This window comes from Cajanus cajan, chromosome 10, assembly GCF_000230855.2.
Source record: "Cajanus cajan strain Asha chromosome 10, NIPB_CcT2T_4, whole genome shotgun sequence".
Taxonomy (NCBI): domain Eukaryota; kingdom Viridiplantae; phylum Streptophyta; class Magnoliopsida; order Fabales; family Fabaceae; genus Cajanus; species Cajanus cajan.
The window spans coordinates 47372787-47395407 of NC_138526.1; the positions used below are offsets into that span (position 1 = coordinate 47372787).

The 22621-nt window shown below is 31.7% G+C and overlaps 2 protein-coding genes across 3 annotated transcripts; both read right to left on the minus strand.

Annotated features, from left to right (window-relative positions):
• Positions 1-753: 753 nt before the first annotated feature.
• Positions 754-6869, minus strand: LOC109788106 (vacuolar fusion protein MON1 homolog). Of its 2 annotated transcripts, none has more exons than XM_020346761.3 (14): positions 5819-6869; positions 4633-4712; positions 4447-4518; positions 4272-4311; positions 3876-3977; positions 3561-3682; positions 3184-3316; positions 3005-3096; positions 2657-2738; positions 2514-2578; positions 2034-2327; positions 1836-1927; positions 1289-1353; positions 754-924 (listed from the first exon to the last, which is right to left on the minus strand). In XM_020346761.3, the coding sequence occupies exons 1-14, from the start codon at positions 6095-6097 to the stop codon at positions 829-831; spliced, it is 1614 nt and encodes a 537-aa protein (XP_020202350.2). In that variant the 5' UTR covers positions 6098-6869; the 3' UTR covers positions 754-828. The 2 variants fall into 2 exon arrangements, with proteins under 2 accessions (XP_020202350.2, XP_020202351.2); XM_020346762.3 differs by having other exon boundaries at positions 4633-4822; positions 5819-5955.
• A 1386-nt stretch (positions 6870-8255) lies between these two features.
• LOC109788109 (protein S40-4) lies at positions 8256-8987 on the minus strand. The gene has a single exon (XM_020346767.3). It carries the CDS (start codon positions 8891-8893, stop codon positions 8402-8404), a length of 492 nt encoding a protein of 163 aa, XP_020202356.1. The 5' UTR covers positions 8894-8987; the 3' UTR covers positions 8256-8401.
• Between the last annotated feature and the right edge of the window lie 13634 nt (positions 8988-22621).

The window sequence follows — 22621 nt, forward strand, 5'->3', positions numbered from 1 at the left end:
AATTTATTATAAATTTTAGTTATATATAATAAATATTTAATTTATGAAATACTTGGACTAAAATACTAATTATTTATATAACATAATATATATACTCAGTTGAGAAAATCAACAAAAAGAAAATTTTGGATACTAGTCTGATTTTATATGGAGTAAACAGTACTATTATTACATGGATTTCTGCACTTATTCAATTAATTTTTAACAGGACACATTGAATAAATCAAATCTGTTCAAATAATTTTAAAGTGAAATACTAATTATTGGCTGAATCGGATTGGATACTAGCACCTTTTAACAACCCATGCACAATCTAGAAAATATCATGGTAGACTCTGACTGTCTTCGACTTCACCAAACCAAATACAGCTTCCATTCTCATTTCCCTTATTGCAATTCAAATTCCACCAAACCTAACCTTCAGCTCACTGCAAATAAGAACCTAATCACATATTCAATGCACACAACCACCTTTCTCAAATCTTTAGTCGATATTTGGACCCAAAAGACAAAGCAAAGACGACTCAACTGCACAACCCGTCCCTCCGAACTCTCATATATCAATGGAATCAGTCAATCAGATCGTACTTTTAATCATAATTAGCTCATATGGACATCATTCCTTAAAAAATAGTCCACTGGAGCCACCATACCGACCAACCAATCTATAGGCTACGGAACAAACTGTTAATATTACCAAACTGATAATATGATTTCCATCAAATATTTTCTTAATAGAACATGAAGGGAGAATAAGTCAAAAATAAATTCTATAGAAATTTTATTAAATAAACATTCTCGTACATGTTTACAGTTTTAAATAGAAAATCACCATGAAAAGGGACTAGCTCCTAGCAAAAATATTTCATTTTCCACGTCTTTTATCCATTGACACACCCGATTGCAAGTCTTTATTGCCATGGCCTGCATACCTCAGTGTACAAAAATAGTTAGAATTTATCCAACCAGAGTAGCACAAAAACAAATGCAAATTGCATTCCTGCTTCTTTTTATTTTTATTTTTTTTATAATCATTCCCCATACAAATGGACCAGAGATTTTTTTTTACCAACTTCGGCAATCTTAATGTTAAAAGAAAGGCTAACAATACGATACATAGTGCTGGATTTCAAATTTAAGAATTTTATTCAGATTTTCATTGAATGTTTATTATAAATATACAGTTGGTTAGTGATAAAAAAAATATAGTAATTATAGGACATTCACATATTTGTACAAGAAAAATAATTGAGATTTGAGAAATGTATTAAGCAAGCAAAAACAATACCTTGTCTGCAAGTGGATCAAATGCAGCATAAAGCTCAAAATCCTGCGTTATCCAACAGAGCAGAACTGCCACAAAAATTATCTTACAAATCTGATCAGTGTTCAATGAAGCATCCAAATGTAATCGTGCAATTATAGCCCAATGCAACTAAAACAAAAAATGTAAACTCTATGGACAGGTAGATCAATCAAAAGGATGAGTTTCATTAGCAGATTTGACTTTTCACAGCACAACAAAACATGTATAGATTGGCTTGTCTATTAATTGGTATGTATCTCTAAATGCATCTCACATAAAATAAGGGGTCTTATTTTCGATAGATTCACTCTTTTGAAACATCAAGGATTAAAACAGAGAACAAATACCACAAAAATAAGGACTTATCACCACCTCCCCTTCTTTCCCATAAGAAGAAAACCACAGTTCATAGAATTCAAAATAAATAATTGCATGAGGCAATTCAGGTCATAACAACATACTCAAAATATCACATATCTATCTCTTGGATGTATCATGACCACAAAGCATGAATCAAAATATTTGTTACCGTAGTTTTCGTCCCTTCTAAACTGTGTTTTGTGTGGTCCAATTCCTTTGTCATGCATGGATGCAAAAAGCTTCTGGTAATCCCTATACAGTCTGCAACAATAGAGACAGGTTATAGTGCTGACAATAACAAAAATGCATAAAAAAGAAAAATAGCTACAGCAACATAAAAACCAAGTAAGTTTCTAAAAAACACTACCTTTTCTGCTGCTTAGGAGTGTTAATAGGTGAGGAGAACTCTGAAGATATATATTGGTCCAGATAAATGCTGCGATATATGAAATGCCACAACCCAGCAGCACCGCCATAGCCACAATCAGGTTCCCTCAATCCTTCAGGGGAATCTGATGGAAGCCTATGCTGGCTCAAACGAGGAGACGATCCAAAACGAGGTATGGATGGTAGATCTTCAACACGCATCCCACCATCAAGCAAAGATCTCTGAACTTCACTAAGGACATTTGACTTCAAAAGGACCGTTTCGATATGAATCCTAAGAATTGGCAAACAAATTTCTAAACCATGCAGGCAACAAAGATATTGCTAAGTAAGTAGAGACCGAAGATCTCTTTGTTATAAATCATTATGTTCTTTCCTTTTTTAATTTTCTTCTATTGCCCAGATAAAAACATCATGAACCCAATAATAACAGCAGTCAGATTATGAAACCATCATTTACCTGCAATCCTTAAGATGGTAAAATGCATCAGAACTCGTGGTCAGCAACATCAAGTATGTGTCATCCTGCCACATAGGTAATGCTCAGTAATTTATAGTATGTAAATCATTTGGCAAATTTCAGTGCGATCAAATCCAGCTCACATCAAAATAGTGAATATAGGCATACAAAAATGCCAAAGCATTGTATCTTGGCAAGCAAATGGGAGAAAATGCTTCTGAAGTCCTGCAAAATTATGTCCCAATAAAGAGTAAGAAAATGCAAAAAAAAAAAAGACACAATAAAGCAAAGAATTCCAAAGTCCAAATCTTTTGCTAATGCACAGGATTTAAGAAGTTTTACTTCTTGGTTCAAGTAGACAGAATAAATAGAAAACTGTAGTATACCATTAAACATCAACTAGATAATCTAGACTGAATGAAAAGTAAACTATACTATCAAACCATCTTTGAGATGCTAGCGGAAAGATAAAATAGTGAAGTTCTACTTGCCTAAAGGATTCTGTTGACATAACAAAGTTGGCCAAGAGCAACATATCATCTGGATGAAGAGAGGCCTTCTGAGCACCAACTAAACTGATTACCTGCCTTCAACCTTTAATCAATTATTTTTATCATTTTATGTTAGCATAGGACTAGAGTCACTAGACAAATTTTAAGTACAGTTAAACCTTGTGTCTGCACATCAGAATTGCAAACAGAACACCAGAATCAGCAACGTCTTGCAAGATAGCACCAGCAGCTTGCCTTGTTGCATATGAAAGAGGTAGGCATGTATAGGCGTGAAGAAATGTAGCTGGATTCCTAACATGATCAGACAAATAACAATGTTCACCACCCAAATACAACATAAGTTATTGGGAAATAAGGAACACTAAACATACAAACAAGTAAAAGTGTAAAACAACCATTTCTCCCCAACACACCAAATAAATACACAGAAGATTGCAGAAAAAGCACCTAAAGCACCCATATCTTACAAAAAAATATTTTAGTATTTCTAGTTTAATACTAAAAGACAAAATGTGCACAGAGCAGAGAAACAAACCAGCTAAAAGAGTGGATTAGTGAAGAGAAGACAGTGTCTGTTCCACCAAGCAAAGGTGTCATATCAAACTTTGGATTCTTCTCAAAACATCTGTTTACTGACTTTGTTAGTATAACGATCATCTGCATACATATCAAAAACAGGGATGTATCATACAACTGATGCAACATAACTAGTCCATTTAAATTACGAAGAAAGAAAAAATGCAATAGTAAATTGAGAAACACTGGAGCTGAACAAATGGGAACAACGGGCAAGCAAAAAAAATCATTTTTCCAATACATTGGGGCATACAAGCATCTAAATCAATTATACCTGGCCATGTATAAGCTCCAACTGCCCCTTAAGTGACTCATAAGGCTCTTCTGTGCAACTGATGCAGACTAAGTAAATTGGTCCTTTTACAAGAAAAACCACCTGTAGCAAACTTCAAACTAAGATTTCACTACTGGTCCAACAATGCCTAACAGATAAAAGTCTTCCTCCTAAACACTAATAACATAAGATGAGAATCTCAACAATGAAAAAGAAAAGCACATAAATCCAATATCTCTAACTTACACTTCAAAAGCTAAGGCAAGAATTAAGATCATTTTGCTTAACATAAAATTTATTAGGGTTTGAAGTGTAGGCTTATAAGGAAGTAATGCTTAAAAGAAATTGCATCATCATGAACAAAGACTTTTACAAGAGAAAAGTGTATGATCAGACCTGATGCTTTCCAGCCCTCACCAATTTGACATGGTCACCCCTAAAAGCATAAAAGATAAACAGTATAAAATTTCCTTAAATTATAGTCAGATAAAGAATCAAATGTAATTAGGAATATTACAATAATTAGAAACTACCAGGCTATAGTTAACCAGAACAAAGACAGTAACAATACCCATTCTCCACAAAGGAAATGATTGCTTGCAAAGTTGCTGAAAAACCAGCAAGCTTGTGTTCATCTCCGTACCTGAATGAAGAAATAGAGGAATGGGTCTTGAAGTTTGAGACAGCAATCCTAGAACAAGATATGAACAGCAATGGAGGGGAGGGGAGTTTGTATGAGAAGTTGATAAAAACTAACCTAGAATATATTGGTTTACCAGAATGACTTAGAACAAAAAAATGCTTCTTCCTTTTCCTCCATGAAATGGAAGCATCATCCTGCACTTTATTCATTAATCAAACAGAATATGATATTACAACCTCTACAGCTATCTTCAGTGTAACTGTGACGCCCTCAAACGGCTTGAATCTAAAAATAAATGTTTGTTCTGTATCAACAAAACCAATTAATTAACCAGAATTGCCAAATAGCTCATCATATCTATAACAGTTTATTTATTGGAATCCGAAAGTCTCCTCTTGAAACCAAAACAATATTTATTAATGGTAATTTCCCATTTTTTCCATGCTATATTTCTATTCATTTTCATTTCTACTAAAGCATTTAATATTGACTTGCAAACAGAATCCTAAGAGAGAAAATCCTCAAAATTCTACTAAAGCATTTTCATTTCCATCGCACATTTTTGACTTAATATCACCTGCCTGTTACGGTACATATTCTATTTATTTACTCTTTCTCTCCCATAATAAGTGTAGTGTTTAAAAGAAATACAAAGTCTTAAAATAAGTGCTAGGTTAACTTTGCAATGTAGAATTATTATTTTTATTTATATCTTTATAATATTCTTTAGAAAGTGGTTTTGCATTATATAGTTTCTAACGGGAAGATTAATTATAAGGTTATTTTTGTAAATTCAAAATTCTCCTTTATCTATTTATTAACTTTCATTTTATTAAAATAACCTAGATGACACTTAATATGGAGCGGTGTGAATGATAAATTGAAAATCCTTATCATAGAACCAAAAGTTGAATGATTGTAAACTTAATAACGGAGCTGTCTGTAGAACAAAACCTATACAGCAGCATTGAAATTGAATATTCTTCAATGAAATCTAAGGAACAACGGAAAACTCAAAGAAGTTAAGTTTCAAATTTATCATTATTTCCTAGTAAATCTGCAAAACCACTAGTTCAACATAGTGTGCGATAGGAAGGGAAGCAGGAACATGAGCAAATCCAAATGTAGGTTCGGAATAAGTCATTAGACAAGGCGTATTTTGCGTTATGACAAGATGAATTGCAACGGTGACAACAGAATTGAAGAAGAAACTGTAAAATAACGATTAGATGAATAAATAGAAGAGTGAGTGAAGGGCACTAACACAACACTAATGTTTGGAAGAAACGCATATATATACCTCATCGGCGTGTCGTTTTCCGGGGAGCCAGGTGGGGCTCGAGAGGGGTTGGGAATCGTGGATGGACATCTCCTCGATTTCGTGGTGAGGGAGCTCTTCGGCGTGGGAGGCGCTGGTGGCGGTGCTGCTTCCGCGCTCGGCGGCGTAACCGCTGCTGGTAGGGCTTGAGGCGGCGGATCCGTTGGGTTGGTGTAGGTCGGACGGTTCGACATCGAAGAGGCTCGGGGAGAGGGGAGGCAATTGGAGTCGGATTGGAGACTCATGATCCCCTGAACTCATCTCACTCGTTGGTCGTTGCAATTCAATTCACTTGACAACAAAACGAGAGAGAGAGAGAGAGAGAGAGAGAGAGAGAATTTGAGTTGCTCGACTTTGATGCTTGCTTTGGCGGAGTCTAGTCGGAGTACATACCTTGCCGCCTCGAACTGCCATCTGTGGGCCGGGTTGATACATTCTCCAAGGCCCAATCATGCAATTCGCCACCTTCAATTCATTTATTACCTTAGGCCAAAGCCCAACCATCGGTTTATTACGTTTTTTTTTTTATGTATTTATTTTCAACACGACAGTGAAAATAAAATGTTTTTCAACCTTTTCAATATACACGGCGGAAATTGATTTCAAACCATACCTTCACGGCTTCACATGAAATCTCAACACAGTAGAATTAAAAACAGAATTCTTACCTTCCCCTCTTAAACCACAATGATCCAAAACTTAATTTAAAGTAACAAACACCATCACTACCAAAAAGAAATTGATCAGCATCATAATCACTTGCTGCAGGACAATCATACAATCAATTTTACCCAATACCACTTGTGCATACCAATAATTCAACAATAAAACATTTTGAAACGAGTAATGACCACTCTCAGACCCAAACTTCCCCCCTCACCTTCAAATTTTATAGAAATCGTTCACTCAACAATGCAAATATAGAAGAAAGAGAAGGAAGAAGAAGCTCTGTGAGAGAGAGTGAGCACTCTTCTATTGAACACAATCTGTATATGCAAAGATATAATTGAGAGATACATAAAAGACATTAAAAGATAAAATAAAGTAAAATAAAATTGTGTATCTAAACCCTAAACTTTATATAAATATTTATAATCGAATTCGATCTTTGATGAAAATAAATTTTAATCAGACTTTATTTATCCCTTAACAGTGATAAAGTTATCTAAGGTAAACTCTTAGAATACGGAGTGAAAACCAAAAATAATAACTAACAACAAATTATTTCAAATAATAGTACATGAAATCACTTAAGTAATATTTTTTATTTGAGTTTTGTAAATAAATAAAATATAAAACATTAAAAATCCAGATACTACTAAAAATAATTAATCAAATACTTTAATAGACATTAGTCATACACAAAACTAATACAAATTTTTAAATGATCATTTCTAGCAAAGTATATTTTTATAGTCAAATTCAATATTAACAATGTTTTCGGTGAGCATGAAATACGAAGGAAAAGTGAAGAAATTTTTTTCACATAGAATAATGCAAAATTGCAAAAAAAAAAAAATAACACTCCAAATATATCATAATTGTTAATTGATTATGTTATTTTTATTTATTTTTTACGATATCAAAAATAACAAAATGATTATATTACTATTTATTAAAAAAAATATTTTATTGATAATTAATGAAGTCGAAACATTCTTAATCTTTATATTTTTTTTAAAAATATTTAGAAATTATTAATATTTATTAAATTAATTAATATTATGCCTAACTTTAAAACTTTAATAAAATAGTCTAAAAATTATATATATATATATATATAAATAAATAAATAAGAAATCACCTTCGATTGAAAAAATAAACAACAATTCTAGCTATTTATTTAAATTATTTTTTTTTTATATTTTATATAAGGTAAGATGTGTTTTATTAATGTAAATTTTAGTTATAATTATGTTATTTTCAATCATACTCAGACGTTCTAACCTGCAAGATTAGTAAAATGATATATTTTTTTTCTAAAAAGTTTTAAATAATTATTTTACTTAAAACCTATTAATAATTAATTTATATAAATGGAACTAAGTGAAGTGGTAGTAAATTTGAAGCAAATATTGAGTTGGAATTAAAAAGAAAAAAGAAAAAAAAAAAGTCATTTGGAACTGAATGAAATATAGTGAGTGGAGCGCGAAGAAAACATAAGATTAAGCCTGGAGCAGAAAATTAATATAGGGACATTTGGGTCGAAAATGCTGTTTTGATTAGTTAGGGGTCTCTGTCATGAGTGAATAGATAGGGTCATAGGCATTGATTTTGATCCCAAACCTAAACCCACCCGCATCAACTACCCCACCAATCATTGAACAACTGCTACTCCACAATGCCTACCATTAATCCAAACTGCAAGACACAAACACAACCATGCCAAAAAAAAAAAAAAAAAAAAAAAAACTCCCGATGAAAATTAAAATCTCAAATTCCGATCTGATACAATATAGATGATGATCCTAAAACAGAAGATAAAACTCTTCAAAAACCTGTCAACAAAACTCATTGTAATTCATTACTTTAGTAGTATTCAACTTATAGTCCTAGGGTGAGGTTCTAGTCCTGGAATCCCGTTTTCGCCCAAATCGCGTTTCGCACCCTACTCAGATCGCGTCCTTTCAGCGTCCTCCCAACTCCTTCGTGCACCGAGAACGACGCTATTCTCGTCTTCGCCAGAAACTCGTGCGGAGGCACTCTCCCGCATCCCTCCTCCTCCTCCTCCTCGCTCTGCGCCTCCTCCTCGTCGCGGTTCCTCCTCCGGCTCTGTCCGTACTCGTCGCCGAGAATCTTGGACCAGTCCGGCACGTTCACCGGAAGCGAGGCCGGAGCAGAGGCGCGTGCGGCGGCGGAGGAGGAGGAGGAGGAGGAGGAGGAGGATCTGCCGCGGAACCTGGAGGCCCGAACGGATTTGCAGAATTCGGGAGAGTTAGCGGTGGCGGAGGAGGCGTAGAGATCGGATTCGTGGAATTCGAAGGTGGAATCGGAGATGGAATCTGCATCCATGGGAGGGAGAAAGCGATAGGGTGGTCTAGGAATGTTGGTGGCCATGCGATAAAGAAAATTTAGTTGTGGTGTTTGAACATTGAAGTTCCTTTCCGAAAGCCCTGTTGTTGGTACTGTGGTTTTTATAAAGGTTGTGCGCTTGGATAAGACTTAAAGATTTAGAGGGAGAGAGTGTGAATTTACGATTGTAGCCCGGGGTGGGAAAAGTGGATTGGGGGTTAGGAGTTGTCGCGTAGCGGGGTTCCACTCACCTGAGTTGGCTCGAGCCTCGAGGAACGAGGGCAAGGGACACGTGTGAGGCCTCCTTATGATCCACTTGGCTTCCATCCACTGCCAGTTCAGGACTCACTGGATAATGGATATCATTTCTCCTCTCAAATGCCACATAATCCACTCCTCTCTTTTTCTTTTCTTCCTTTCCTTGCCTTTTCCTCTTTTTTATTTCTTTTTTTTTTTCATAATATATGTATTTCATTTTAATTCTTTTTTTTATACTTGTACGTGCTCATTCAATCTCTTCGCTGATCCACATGTCAGATGAATGGTCGTACCGCTAAAAATACTTCAATACTTAAATTAACAACTATTTAAAATGTTTAAAACATTCTTTAAAATTAACATTTCTTATAAAGGTGAGGTGAAATATAAATGTATATATAATGTTCGATTAATATTCTAAAATAATAATTAAAATGAGACATTTTTTTTAACAAAGGAAAACTTGAGAGGGAGTAAAGTTTTAGAATTAATAATGCTCATCGTAACTTCCGGGCCTGGATCCACTGCCATAGATTATGGGGTTTAGCTGTACTGTGCAAGGAAAATGCAAGTGTTGATTTTTATTCATGGCTTTCACTTTTTAATATATATCACGCTTTTGTACGTCTTTTTAAAAACAGAGAACAAGTCAAAAAAAATAAAATAAAAAACATTTGAGCACATTTGTAATAAATTCACTATTCACTATAATATTCTACTCTGTTGTGATCTCAAATTATTTTTCCAGAAAAGTCTTATAAAATCGAGACATCGAAATTCGAGCAATAATTTTCAATTGAACTTACAAGTGAGGGGATTATAATAGCGGTAAAACAACAATATATTGTAGTTTAGAAATAGTAATGTCAACCACAACATTTTTAATTTATTCTTACTAATATATAACCACTCTTTGTTATATTATTTATAAGTCTTTAAGAGTTTATAATGTAACACGATTTATTTTGAGTGTTTAATTTAATTACGTGTGTGATATATAATTAAATATTTTTAGAATTTTGAAAATTAATAGGCTCTTGGAAGTTAAATTATCCCTAAGATAGTTAAATTATAGTTAAGTTAGTTTAATTTAAAAAAGTATATATAAGATTTCTTTTAAGACATGAATTTGTTAAGTTTATGTTTTAAGAAATTCTAGTGAGAAGTTAGAAAAAAGTTTTTTTGAAACTTGAATGTTTCTTTTCCCTCTTTCTATGGAAAACATTTCTTTAATCCTTCCCTAAAGTTGATCCAAGGTGAAGGAGTTGAGAATTCAAAACTTTGTTGAGAATTTGAGTTTAGTGGAAGTCATACAATAGTTCCAAAGACTTTGAGTTTCTTTCTCTTCCATTAGTTTCTAAGCGGTTGGAGGTAATGGAAACTTTGTATTTGATCATTTTTGTATCTTACTGGTTATTGTTGTTGAATTCATCTAGTTGTTGACTATTTTGAATGGATGAGAAGGAAAAGATAAGTTGTTTGTGTTTTGGGTTTCCTTTGAGGTGTTTGGATAGAACTTGTTGATTCTTACTCTATAATGAATGCATGTTGTATTTTAGGTTAGAAATGGAGTATAGATGATGCATATGTGTTTGGGACTACATTACATATTGGTGGGTTTTTGAGTTTCAGGTGATTTGGAGCAAAACAAGTTTTGTCAACTGAAAATCTCATCATCACATTGGGTGTGCCTTCATGGCACTAGACATAGCTCAAGTTTGGGGTTCTCAATCCCATTACATTGGGCATAGGATTGGTGGCATTGGACGTGCGAAGAAAGGATTGTCTCTAACTTGATCACGTCATGCGTGAGTTTGAATGGCGTCAAGTGTGAGGAGATAAAATTGTCTTTGCTTAGATTGGTGTTAAACATGAATCAAGCAAAGGTTGGCCAGCCATGGATTTTTACATGCTTGGTGTGAGAGATTGAGAGGCTCTCTATCTTATCCACACTCGATGCATGGAGATTGGCGTCAGATGTGGACAAGACAAAAAATCCTGTCTCAATAGCGTTGGACACACTGAGAATGATGTCAGGCATGAGTTGTTTGATGAAAATCTAATGTTCAAAGTTGATCAACAATTGAAGAATGATGATTGAGTTGTATGATGAATGTTGTACAATGATAACTTATTATGCTTAAGTTGATATAATGTATAATAATGTTTATATTGCCAAGTTACAAGTTATATGTTGATAGTTAATGAAGTTGTAAAGTTGTATGATGAATGTTGTACAATGATAACTCATTATGCTTAAGTTGATATAATGTATAATAATGTTTATATTGCCAAGTTGCAAGTTATATGTTGATAGTTAATGAAGTTGTAAATTTGTATGATGCTATAATTGTTAAGTTGTTAGATATGTAGTGAAGATACATGTGAATATCCCTTTGTGTGGATATAAATTATGATGTTTTGTAAGTCCAAGTTGGAACCCTTCAATAAGTAAGTTGGTTTTTAAATGAGTAGTTGTTTTAAATTATCTCATCTATGTTTTATGTGGAATCCGTATAGGGGCTAGGTCGAGTCATAAATGTATATATAAAGTGATCAACTGAGTAAGGTACAAGGTTTGAGACTCATTCCCAAATTCAGTTTCAGAATAGCATAATATTTGGAAGGTAGTTAGTGAGCTAATCCCTTACGAGGCTTAATGTTGCAAACTAATGTCATAATAGGCTCATACCTAAGTTGTTTAACCTTAACAAGAATACTAGACTTTCTATTTTAAGTGGTGAAACCTGAGAAATCAATAATTTAAATTATCTAGCTCTCTATGAGACCAAGCATTGTTTATACTTAACTTGGTTATGATAGGTCAGACACTACAGTTTAGTAGGATTTAGTCACTTAAAGTGTTCACTTCTGTCGTAGTTGATATGTGTGACAATACATTAGTTTAATTATTATTGTTCATATTTAGAATGTTGATATGTTGAAGCTAATAATATGTTGTGTTAAAAGTTGTATGTGTTGTAGTTGTTGATAGCTAAAGTTGTGGTTGTGAGATAGTTGTATTATTTAAAATAACTTATATTGTCAATTTTACTCTAGTGATATGTGTTGATTTTTTTTCATTAACTTATCTTTTTTTATTATTTTTTTTCTTGTAGTTAAAACTGCAATATTCATATTTGGTATATGAATAAAATAGGATTAACATGTTTGTTTGGCTAGTTGGTGGGGAACCATGCTAGTGATGACTCGTTTTGTTAATGCTACACTAATGTAGCATAGTCATTATATGGATGTTTCACCGTCAATTAGAGAATATTTTGTCACAATAGTACCTGTGTTGTAGAATTGTATATATGTTTAAGTATATAATACTATGCTGGATGATTACAAATAACATGTTACTATAATTTTGATATATGACAACATTCTTTACTTTAAACTTTCATTTATTGAAAGTAAACTAATTAAAAATACATCCAACGTTCAATTATACATATACATCGCTAAGCCAAGTAGATTAAATTTAGTTGCGTAAATTATTATGAACTCTTTACACGGTTACGTTACTTGGTCATGTATGATAACTAACGATACGAATCACATATTTTTCTTGACAATGGTTGTATATCATGCATGATTATCACACCTATGTTGTTTGGTATTTTATTGCGGTAGCTAGCTATATAGCAACTTGAATTCGTTTTCCTCAACCAACAAATAAAAAATACAGTTAACATGTGACTTTAATAATTGACAGCTCGAATCCGTGCCCTACTTTTGATTGTGATTCGTAGGTATATTATATAAACGTATATGCCGCATATGCGAATTCATAAGACGTAATTAATTATTATAATTTAAAGCATCTCGTCCTCTTTAGTCACACAACACAAGTGAGTCTCCATGAATCAAAGTACCCTCTTTTTATCGTTTTTTCTGCAGGCATATCCATTACTTTACTTTTAATTGCAAGCAAATGCATTAAGAATGTCCTACTTAGCTAGCTGTCCAAAAAGAATATAGCGTGAAAAATAATTTTTCACTGACAATTTATACGTCGCTTTTAATCTTTAATTAAAATGAATGAATCATATACATGGATAAACACGACTTCTCTCGTCTTTAATATATATGGATAAATAGTTGACTCTTATAAATATATATCATGGTTACATGCAAAACTTAAAAAAAAAAAAAAAAAAAAAAACTCCGACATCAAAATGGATAACTTTTTTCCAATTACTGTTACCATGGATAAGAGACATTCATATTATCTAAGAGAATATATATAATTTTTATGGACACATTTTCTTTCCTTATTTCACCCCTTATATTCATTTCAAATCATTTATACTCTCCAACTACATATCATCCATTATTATTTAACTTTTATTGTTTTTATTTTTTTTAAATTATATATATATATATATTAGTGGGAGTATGTTAGCAATCTACACTAAAATTTTAAGATAAAAAAATCATTTATTTATTTTGATTTGATTAATTCGTACAAAGGATATTATAGTAAATTAATTTAATTTTAAATAAAAATAAAATATTTTCTCTCTTTTATTAATTTCATTATCCAATTTATTTATTTTTCATATTAATTAATTTTTATTTGTTCAGAGAGAGAGGGAGGAGACATTATGAGAGATGAGAGAGAAATGAGTTAAAGAGAGAATTTAATAGGAGATAGATAAATAAATTAGAGAAAAAATTTAATACGAAAGAGAAATGAATTGGAGAAGGAATTTAATAAAAGAGATAAATGACTTAGAGAATGAAGTTAATAAGAGAAAAAAAATATTTTATTTTCATTTAAAATTAAATTAAATTACTATAGTATCATTTATTATCCAAATCAAAATAAATGAGTAATTTTTTTATCTTAAAATTTTGGTGTAAGTTGCTAACATACTCCCACTAAAAAATAGGTGGGAGTATATTAACATTCCCATATATATATATATATATATATATATATATATATATATATATATATATATATATATATAGTATGTTTCTTTTCTTCTAATAATAAATAATTATAAAAATATCCCCACCCAGCTTTGCATATAAGGAAAGAGAGTGCAATTTAGAAGCTATATTTTATATATAAAAGAGATACAATGAATTATAACTATTTTTTGTCTCTATATTTTTTATTATTATTTTACTCTCACATATTTTAAATAATAAAATAATTTCATTAAAATAAATAAATTATTTATAATCTTTTCAATTTTTAACTATTTCTATTATTTGACATAAATTATTTTATTTTATTTTTAAATTTTTAAATAAAATATAAAAACACAAAATATGCTTATCTCACTAATTTATATGAAGCAGAATATGTACCTAATTAACAAACACATTTTAATTTTGTAATTAGCTGAAGTTTTTTTAGTTTACTACATATTCACGATTCGCTATAGTATAATTTATATATATGTTCACATCCTTTAATTTGCGTGCCACATTTAAACCAACTCTCAGAAGGTCGATAATCAATATCATATCCTCTTGCAAAGTGGAGTATATTATATATTAAAGCTTTATTACAAAAAGATAATATTAACAATTAGATATTTTAAGGATATTATTAATAAATCAAATAAAATATTTTATTCGAAAACACAAGTGGATAATATTAAATTTTTTTAGAAGATGTATTAATAATACTTATATAAAAAATTATTATTTTTAATTATGTAATTAATATTCTAAAGGTGATTAATGACATTATTCTTGTGAAAAAGCCACACAGACATCTAAATCTAGATCTCAGAAAAATAAACATCATTATTCAAAAACCTCAAAACTAATTGGTTCTTTCTTTCTTAGATCAGACAAGTGGACGGACTACAAAGATTCTTCTAAAATAATTACTTCAACAATCCTTATCATTCTTTTTTAAATATTATACACTCAATGACATTAATGATTAAACAAATACGACAGTTTATTTATCACGTAGACAAACTACTAAATATTAATTATTTCTTTAGCTTATGCAAGTAATTTAATATATGATGATTTTTAACGTGCGAACTTAAAGAATCCCTCATCCATATGAAATTATTTTTAGTCACCAGCTATATTATTAAAATAAATAGATTACACACAGAAAAATGATTCAATCTTAATTAATAATATATTTGTTTCGGAATCTCAAGTATTATTTGTGATGAAAACATTAAACAATATATTCGTTTGCTTTCCAGATTTAAGGATAATTTAAACTCACACTAGTTGGAGATTATATATTCAAATTATTAGTTGAGGTCCCAAAAGGCAATAAAATTAACCTGGGGCTAATATCCTGTAATAAGTGGATTTAAGATTATAAATCTAAGACACATAACTCGGTAAAAAACTGGAAGGGTAAAATATCTAACGGTTAAAATAACCCACGTGTGAAAGATATCTTTTGAACCTCATCTTAGAACTTAGCATAATATATAAGTGGGTTATGGGCGTTCTTGTTATGGGAAAGGTTTAATAGTTGATAGAGTTAGCTAGGGTTTGTTTCTTTAATCATGCTATGCTATTGCTGGCAAGTGTGATGGATTAAATTTTCCAAGTAATTAGCTAGTAGCCGTTGCTATGTGCATTACCTTTACTTAATTGTATCTTCTCTTTTGGGGCTCTGCTTCACAGGTAAAAAGGAAAGTTACAACTTAGAGCATCTTTTCATTTCAAGCTATTGGAGAGGGAAAAAAGCACTATTCCGATACCATTATTAGACTAGCTGGCTTTAATCCATCAAAAGTATGAAACTGTGACATTTATTGGTAGTTGAAAGCTTAAGTGGTCCTTCCTTCCAAGATGCCATTCCTAACCCACACCACAAGTATCCTAACTAAATACATTTATCCCAACATCTATCTCCACAACTTATGGTAATGTTATGTTGTTGTCAATGAGGATTTTCCCCAGTATTCAATCTTATCCCAACATTATGTTGCCATAACTTTTAGTATTTTTCTTATAATAAGGAGATATATTTTTCTCATACTAGATCACTTCATTTAAAGATTAGATAATATCTTCGGTCACAATTATATTATATATATGAGCTATAAATATTATATTTCAGTCTTTGATTAAAAAATGTGTTAAATTACTTGTATTAACAACTATTGGTTTTATTTTATAATTTAATTAATTAATGCTGCATAAAAATTATTTGAGATTACATACAAACTAAAACCAATATTTCCAAACTCAAGTTATTTTAACTCTTCCTTGTAATATATTAAACATTAAAAAAATATAGAATAAAAATATAAATTTGATGCATCAATTTTAGGACACAACTGAATTATATTTCAGTGCTTGTTTGATCATTATTTTTTATTTATAAATATTCTATAAATAATTTTGGACAACTGTTTTTCATACAAAACAAAAAGAAGGAAAAAATGCTTAGTAAGGATAATTTTGAAAAGAAAAAAAAAAGAGATGATAAAATAGTCTTTCCTATTGAATTTATTTTGCAAATATCTTCCCCTATTACTTTGTCCGGATGTTTCTTTGTTTTTGAAATTCAATAAAAAAAAAAAGTGAAAACAAAAGAAGTCTATAGTTGTTTTGATATTTTAGTTTTAAAAACAATTATATTAATACAAATTTGAAAATAGTTTTAGAAAGAAGTCATAATAATTTTTTTAAAAAATAGAGCAGAGAAGAATTACAAGAATTGATCTTTTTATTTTTATTTATTTTCCTGGATGAAAGGGGCAAAAGCCCAAAAACAACAGAAACAAACTAGTGATAGTACATAGTGTCTGCTGTATCAGCAATATAAGCATGCATTAAATCAGAAATAAAAACAAAGGGGTCACGTAAGACAACTAAAATAACATCTAATCCCAAAGCTTCCTTTGTCAATCAATCCGCAACTGAATTGCAATTCCTATATACGTGCCTTAGCACAAATCTCCTAATGTCATTTACCAAAGAAAAGTATGGTCTGTTTGAGTCACAATTCTTCACCAATTCTACTGCTTCCAGAGAGTCTCACTCAATAATCATATTGGATATTTCTCTATCCAGAGCGAGATCTTACATTCAAATCTTAGTACGCTCATTGTATAAAAATTAACAGACCAAAGAAATATCTTTGTATGACATAATCAGTGAGTAAATTTATTTCTGTGTTATTTAAATAAATAATGTGTAGTAACCCAATTTCGTCCGGAAAATGTCAATTTTTGTTTAAAAAAAAATAGAAAAAAGGTATATTCAAAAAAGAATAAAAAAGACAAAAATACGTAAGTCAAATGTAACACCTCATTGTTTATACTTTTATGGAGGGTAATTTACTATTTTTTATAAAATTTCTAGCCCAGAACGGGCCGTTCCCAATCTGGAACGGGCCGTTCTAACTTTCCAAAAAGCCTTAAAATTTATATCCCAGAACGGGCCGTTCCAACAGCTGGAACGGGCCGTTCCAACCTTCCAAAAAAGCCCTAAAATTTCTAGCCCGGAACGGGCCGTTCTGAATTCAGAACGGGCAGTTCCAACCTTCCAAAAACACCTATAAATTCTAGCCCGGAACGGGCCGTTCCAAAACTGGAACGGGCCGTTCCAAAACTGGAACGGGCCGTTCTAGCCTCCCAAAAAGCCTAATATTTCTTGCCCAAAACGGGCTGTTCCCAAAAATTGGAACGGCCCGTTCCCAAACTGGAACGGGCCGTTCCAACCTTCAAAAAGACCTATATTTTTTAGTCCAGAACGGGCCGTTCTCAAACTACCAAAATACCTAAAAATTTTAGTCCAGAACGGGCCGTTCCGAAATTGGAACAGCCCGTTCCGAAGTTGGCCGTTGTGAGTAAAATTGCAGCCCCGGAACGGGCCGTTCCGGATTCAGAACGGGCCGTACCGGTCCCTCCAGAAAGTCTATAAATAGCGCCCTTCCCCTTCCCAAAGGCACCAACACACACATCTCTCCCCCCTTGGCCTTCCCAAAGGATACCCTTCCCACACACATCTCCACCTTGGACCAGAGGGAACCAGAGAAGGAGACCCACTTCTGTAGCGAAGAATTGTGAGTATATTAAACTCATTTCTTTTTCTTTTTTTTATTTTATTATTTTTATATTAGTAATATCTTTAGTCCTTATTTAAATTCAAAATTTGATTAAATATCATAATATAGTTTTAAAATATTTAATATAAATATATGAAATTATTGTATTAAAAATTTTATTGGAGGAATGGTTAATTGGATGTGACATCTTTTTAACCTTTGAATTTAAAGTACAAGTTGTGACAACTTATCTTTAAATTTTTCCTCCAAAAACAAAAATGTCTGACTAAGAATTTTTAACATCATAACATCGCTAGCAATAATTATAATTAAAATTTTATTGAATTGACTTTGGTGTACACCTTAGTTAATTTTATATTTTTAAGATGAATGAGCTGAGACAGTTCAAGAATCTTATATTTAACAAAAATAAAATTTAATTAAAAAATATCAACACACAAATATTTTTTACAAAGAACTACGTGACTCTGATTCTTCATTACACATGAAGATACGTAGGAGCAAGAACTAAATCGAGCCAAAAAATAAAAAATATATTATCCTCCTTTTTATATAACAATAATAATTTTAACCTTTTTTTCAATGCATAATTTAAATTAGTTAAATAAAATATATTTGATAATTTTAGTGAGATAAATATTTTATAAATTATAAATAATTAGTTTAATTAATTAAAGGTAATCGTCTTAGGACGAACGTTGTGAGGTGCTAATACCTTCCTCATACGTAATCGACTCCCGAACTCAAAAATTTGGTTTTCGCAGACTATTTTCTATTTTATGGTTTTTCCAATGTTTTTCCGTAAAAAATAACATTGGTGGCGACTCCTCTTTTTCAATTTATTTTTCGCCGTCCCGTCGCGACCGAGGTTGCTATAGATGGCGACTCCGCTGGGGATATTTTTGAGAGTCAAGCCTATAATAATTAATTAAACTAATTAATAATTTTTGAAAATGTTTATCTCACTTTTATTTTTTTATATTCCTTATTTGTTGTTTGTCTTATATGCATGAATTATATAAATAGGTGTTGTGTAATTTGAACTTTAGGATATAAGGATTTTATTTTTTTTTATCATATGTGCTATGTTTTGTAGATTGGATAGTATAAGGTTGCTCCCTTCACACACTTCACTTGCATAATTTTACACACGTTTATGAGTGGGGTCCTATGCCCGGACTTGAGTGCAACTTAGGATAGTAAGAGGTTGAGTAGTAGTAACCTTCTTGATGAACATCTTGTTTGGTTATTATGAAGGTCTCACTTAGAGTTTGATCCTTTCAAGGGTATTATCACCTCTAATAGTTTACCTATTATTGTGACTAATATCCTAAGAAGGGTTATTGGCTCTATGAACCTGTTTTAGAACTATAGTCCCACCCTTTTGAGAGGAACACGTGTTAGTAGTCCATAGAGTTTTCAACTTAAGGATGTCTTTATTAAGTATCACAGGAGCAATATTCTACCTTTACGTTCGAATGATGCAAAAAAAAGAGAATTTTATTCATTTCATAATACACATCATACATTTTTTTTGACTTTTATCATATCTCACGCATCTTCAATATAACATTCATCACCACAAAACTATTCATGCATGCATGCATTCATCTACATTTCATAATTCATTCATGACATACATTTTACATCTTTGCATAAATTTTTTTTTATGAAATCATGCATACAACTTTAAAAGATTGCAATTGTAATCATCATTGACACTTGTTTCTAAAAAATGAATACAGTTCTCTCTTGCATAATTCAAAGTAAGATCATTATTCCATTTGAGCATTTAGTCTAAAATGTATCTCATAACATTCAATATTTTCATAATCTCCCATGACATTCACGCATAAGCATTATTTATATTAAGTAATCATGTTAGGTATATTCATCAACATATCCATCGTCTTTTCTTATCATTCTCCATAATTGCATTCATTCTCATTTCATCATCCCGAATCAAATGCATTTGTTTCTCTAAAAAACAAAAAAAAAAAAACAAAAAGAAAAAAAAAAACATTTTTTTTCATTTCAAATTCTTCACTCCAACATTTTTCTTTTATACATGCATTTCATAGTAAAATAAAGGTCTAATTGATTGCTCATTCATGTCCTTTTTTTAAAAAAAAAAATAACAACTATCTAATTTGATTATTTTCTTTTAAAGAGAATGTCAAGCAACAAATTTATGCAATGTCTCAAAAGAAAAAGAAAAAAGCAGGAAACAAAGAAATAAGGAATAACATGAAATTATTGTTCTCACTTACATTTAATTCTCAATCGAGAAGATGAGCTTCTTTGACCATTTAACTTGTCAATTGACGTGGTTTTAAATCCATTTTTAACCTTTTGAAGTATTCATTTCATTAATTTGCATAACAAGTTGTGTTGTTATCTTCATTGTCATAAATTGTCTTTGTCCCATTACATCTCATAGTTTTCTCATTATTCTTCCAAAAATGAAGAGCTTGTCCTCATAAAAAGTCAAATCTGTTGGATGATTCTCAATTAGAAAGTTTGGCAATAGAAATTTGAAGATTTCTTATCGGGGCAAATTTATCATTTTATGAGTATTTGTCCGACCATCTACCACATTTAATGGTGATAAGTCTTATGAGCAAAAAAATAAAAAAAAAAAGAGTGAAAAAATGTAAAGTCCGTTAGACTGAAAACCCGAAAGGGCGATCTAAGCAAAAGTTAGGACAATAAAAAAGAAAAAAAGAAAAAAAGAAAAGGAGCAACATGGAGTTCATTAAGTTTTGTCTTAGGATTAACCTTTAAAAATAAGCAATTGAGATTTGAAATGATGTATGACTATGTTTCTCTATCTCCAAAAATATACCACTTGCTACCCAAATTTGAGCCTAAAAGTGAAAATTTTCTTCAATTACCTCAAAAATTACCTCAAACAAGGCTCGCCCTCAAAACAGGAACAACACAATGGTCCCATTTAATTTAGCTTGTTTATGATACCATCAAAACAATGAAAATGAAAAAGAAGAGAAATGAACCAAAAGCATCAAAAGGCCATTGTTTTATCCTTGTGACAAGCAATGTGGTGGTTAAGTTCATCAAAATTCAACATCACAATCATTCACCATATTATCCTAAGATGAATGGGGCAGTAGAAGCGGGAAATAAGAATATAAAGAAGATTATTCAGAAGATGGTGGTCGCCTACAGGATTTAGCATGAAATGCTCTTTTTTGCTCTGCACGGATATCACATTTTTGTTCGCACCTCTACTGGGGCAACTCTGTATTCTTGGTTTATGGTGTGGAAGCAGTCCTTTCTATTGAGGTCGAGATACCTTCTCTGAGAGTATTGGCCGAAAGCAAACTTGAGGAAGCATATTGAGTTTAGGCTCGCTATGATCAGTTGAACCTAATTGAAGAGAAGAGATTGAATGTCTTGTATCATGGTCAATGATATCAAAAAAGGATCAAGAGAGCTTTTGCCAAAAAGGTTTGCCCGCAAGAGTTTCTAGAAAGAGATGTGGTATTGAAGATCTTACCACCTCAAAAAGATTATAGAGGGAAGTTGACGGGAAGATCTATTGAACCCAATAAACTCTAATGCAGCCAAGAAATTCTATGCAAAATAATAACAAAAATAAAAAGCTCGCTATGCTGAAAACCTGAAAAGGCAGCTTAGGCAAAATTTAGAGCAACCTGCTAGGCTAAAAACTCGAAAAGAGCAGTCTAGGCAAAAGTTAAGGTCTAAAAAAATGAAAATAAATAAAAGAAACAAGAGCTCGCTAGGCTGAAAACCTCAAAAAGGCGGCCTAGGCAAAAGTTAGAGCAACCTGGTAGGCTGCAAACTCCAAAAGAAAAAACCTAGGCAAAAGCTGAGGTGAAAAAAAAGGAGGGGCGAAGGAAAGAAACCGAAAAAGCATTGAAGCCAACACTATAGCAAAGATCCTTGTTTCGAATAACCTCCAAACACACATTTGGGCCTTTGTATCTTTTCTTTCATATCCATCTCACCGACCAGTGTTACAATCTGATAAAGTCCATACAGATCAAAAATTGGTTGCTTCTTTTTTTAAGTTTAGTCTTAAGACAAAACACTTGAACTCATCTATCGATGTTAACAAGATTGCTCCAAAAAAAAAAAATACAAATGTTCGTAAGACTTGTACATCCATTACATCATGGAGAGAAACAAACATCCAGTGCAAAATCTTCTATTCATCGATGTTCATTCATTACTACACTCAATAATTATGAGAATCATTCAAAATGATAGATTGGGAACAAATCACAAGTCATGCCCTCCTTTAACTCACCCTTACCCAATTAAATGAGACATTTGTTTTATGTCTTATTTCTCCATCAATTCATACATCAATATTATTTCCTTGAGTCAGAAAAGAAGGTAATCACATTCATCATTGTCTCCTACTCTACCCCTTCCTTTCAAAACTAAATTGGGACAACCACTTCACACTGGGGCGAAGGATCTCATTGTCATTTCATCACCTTAAC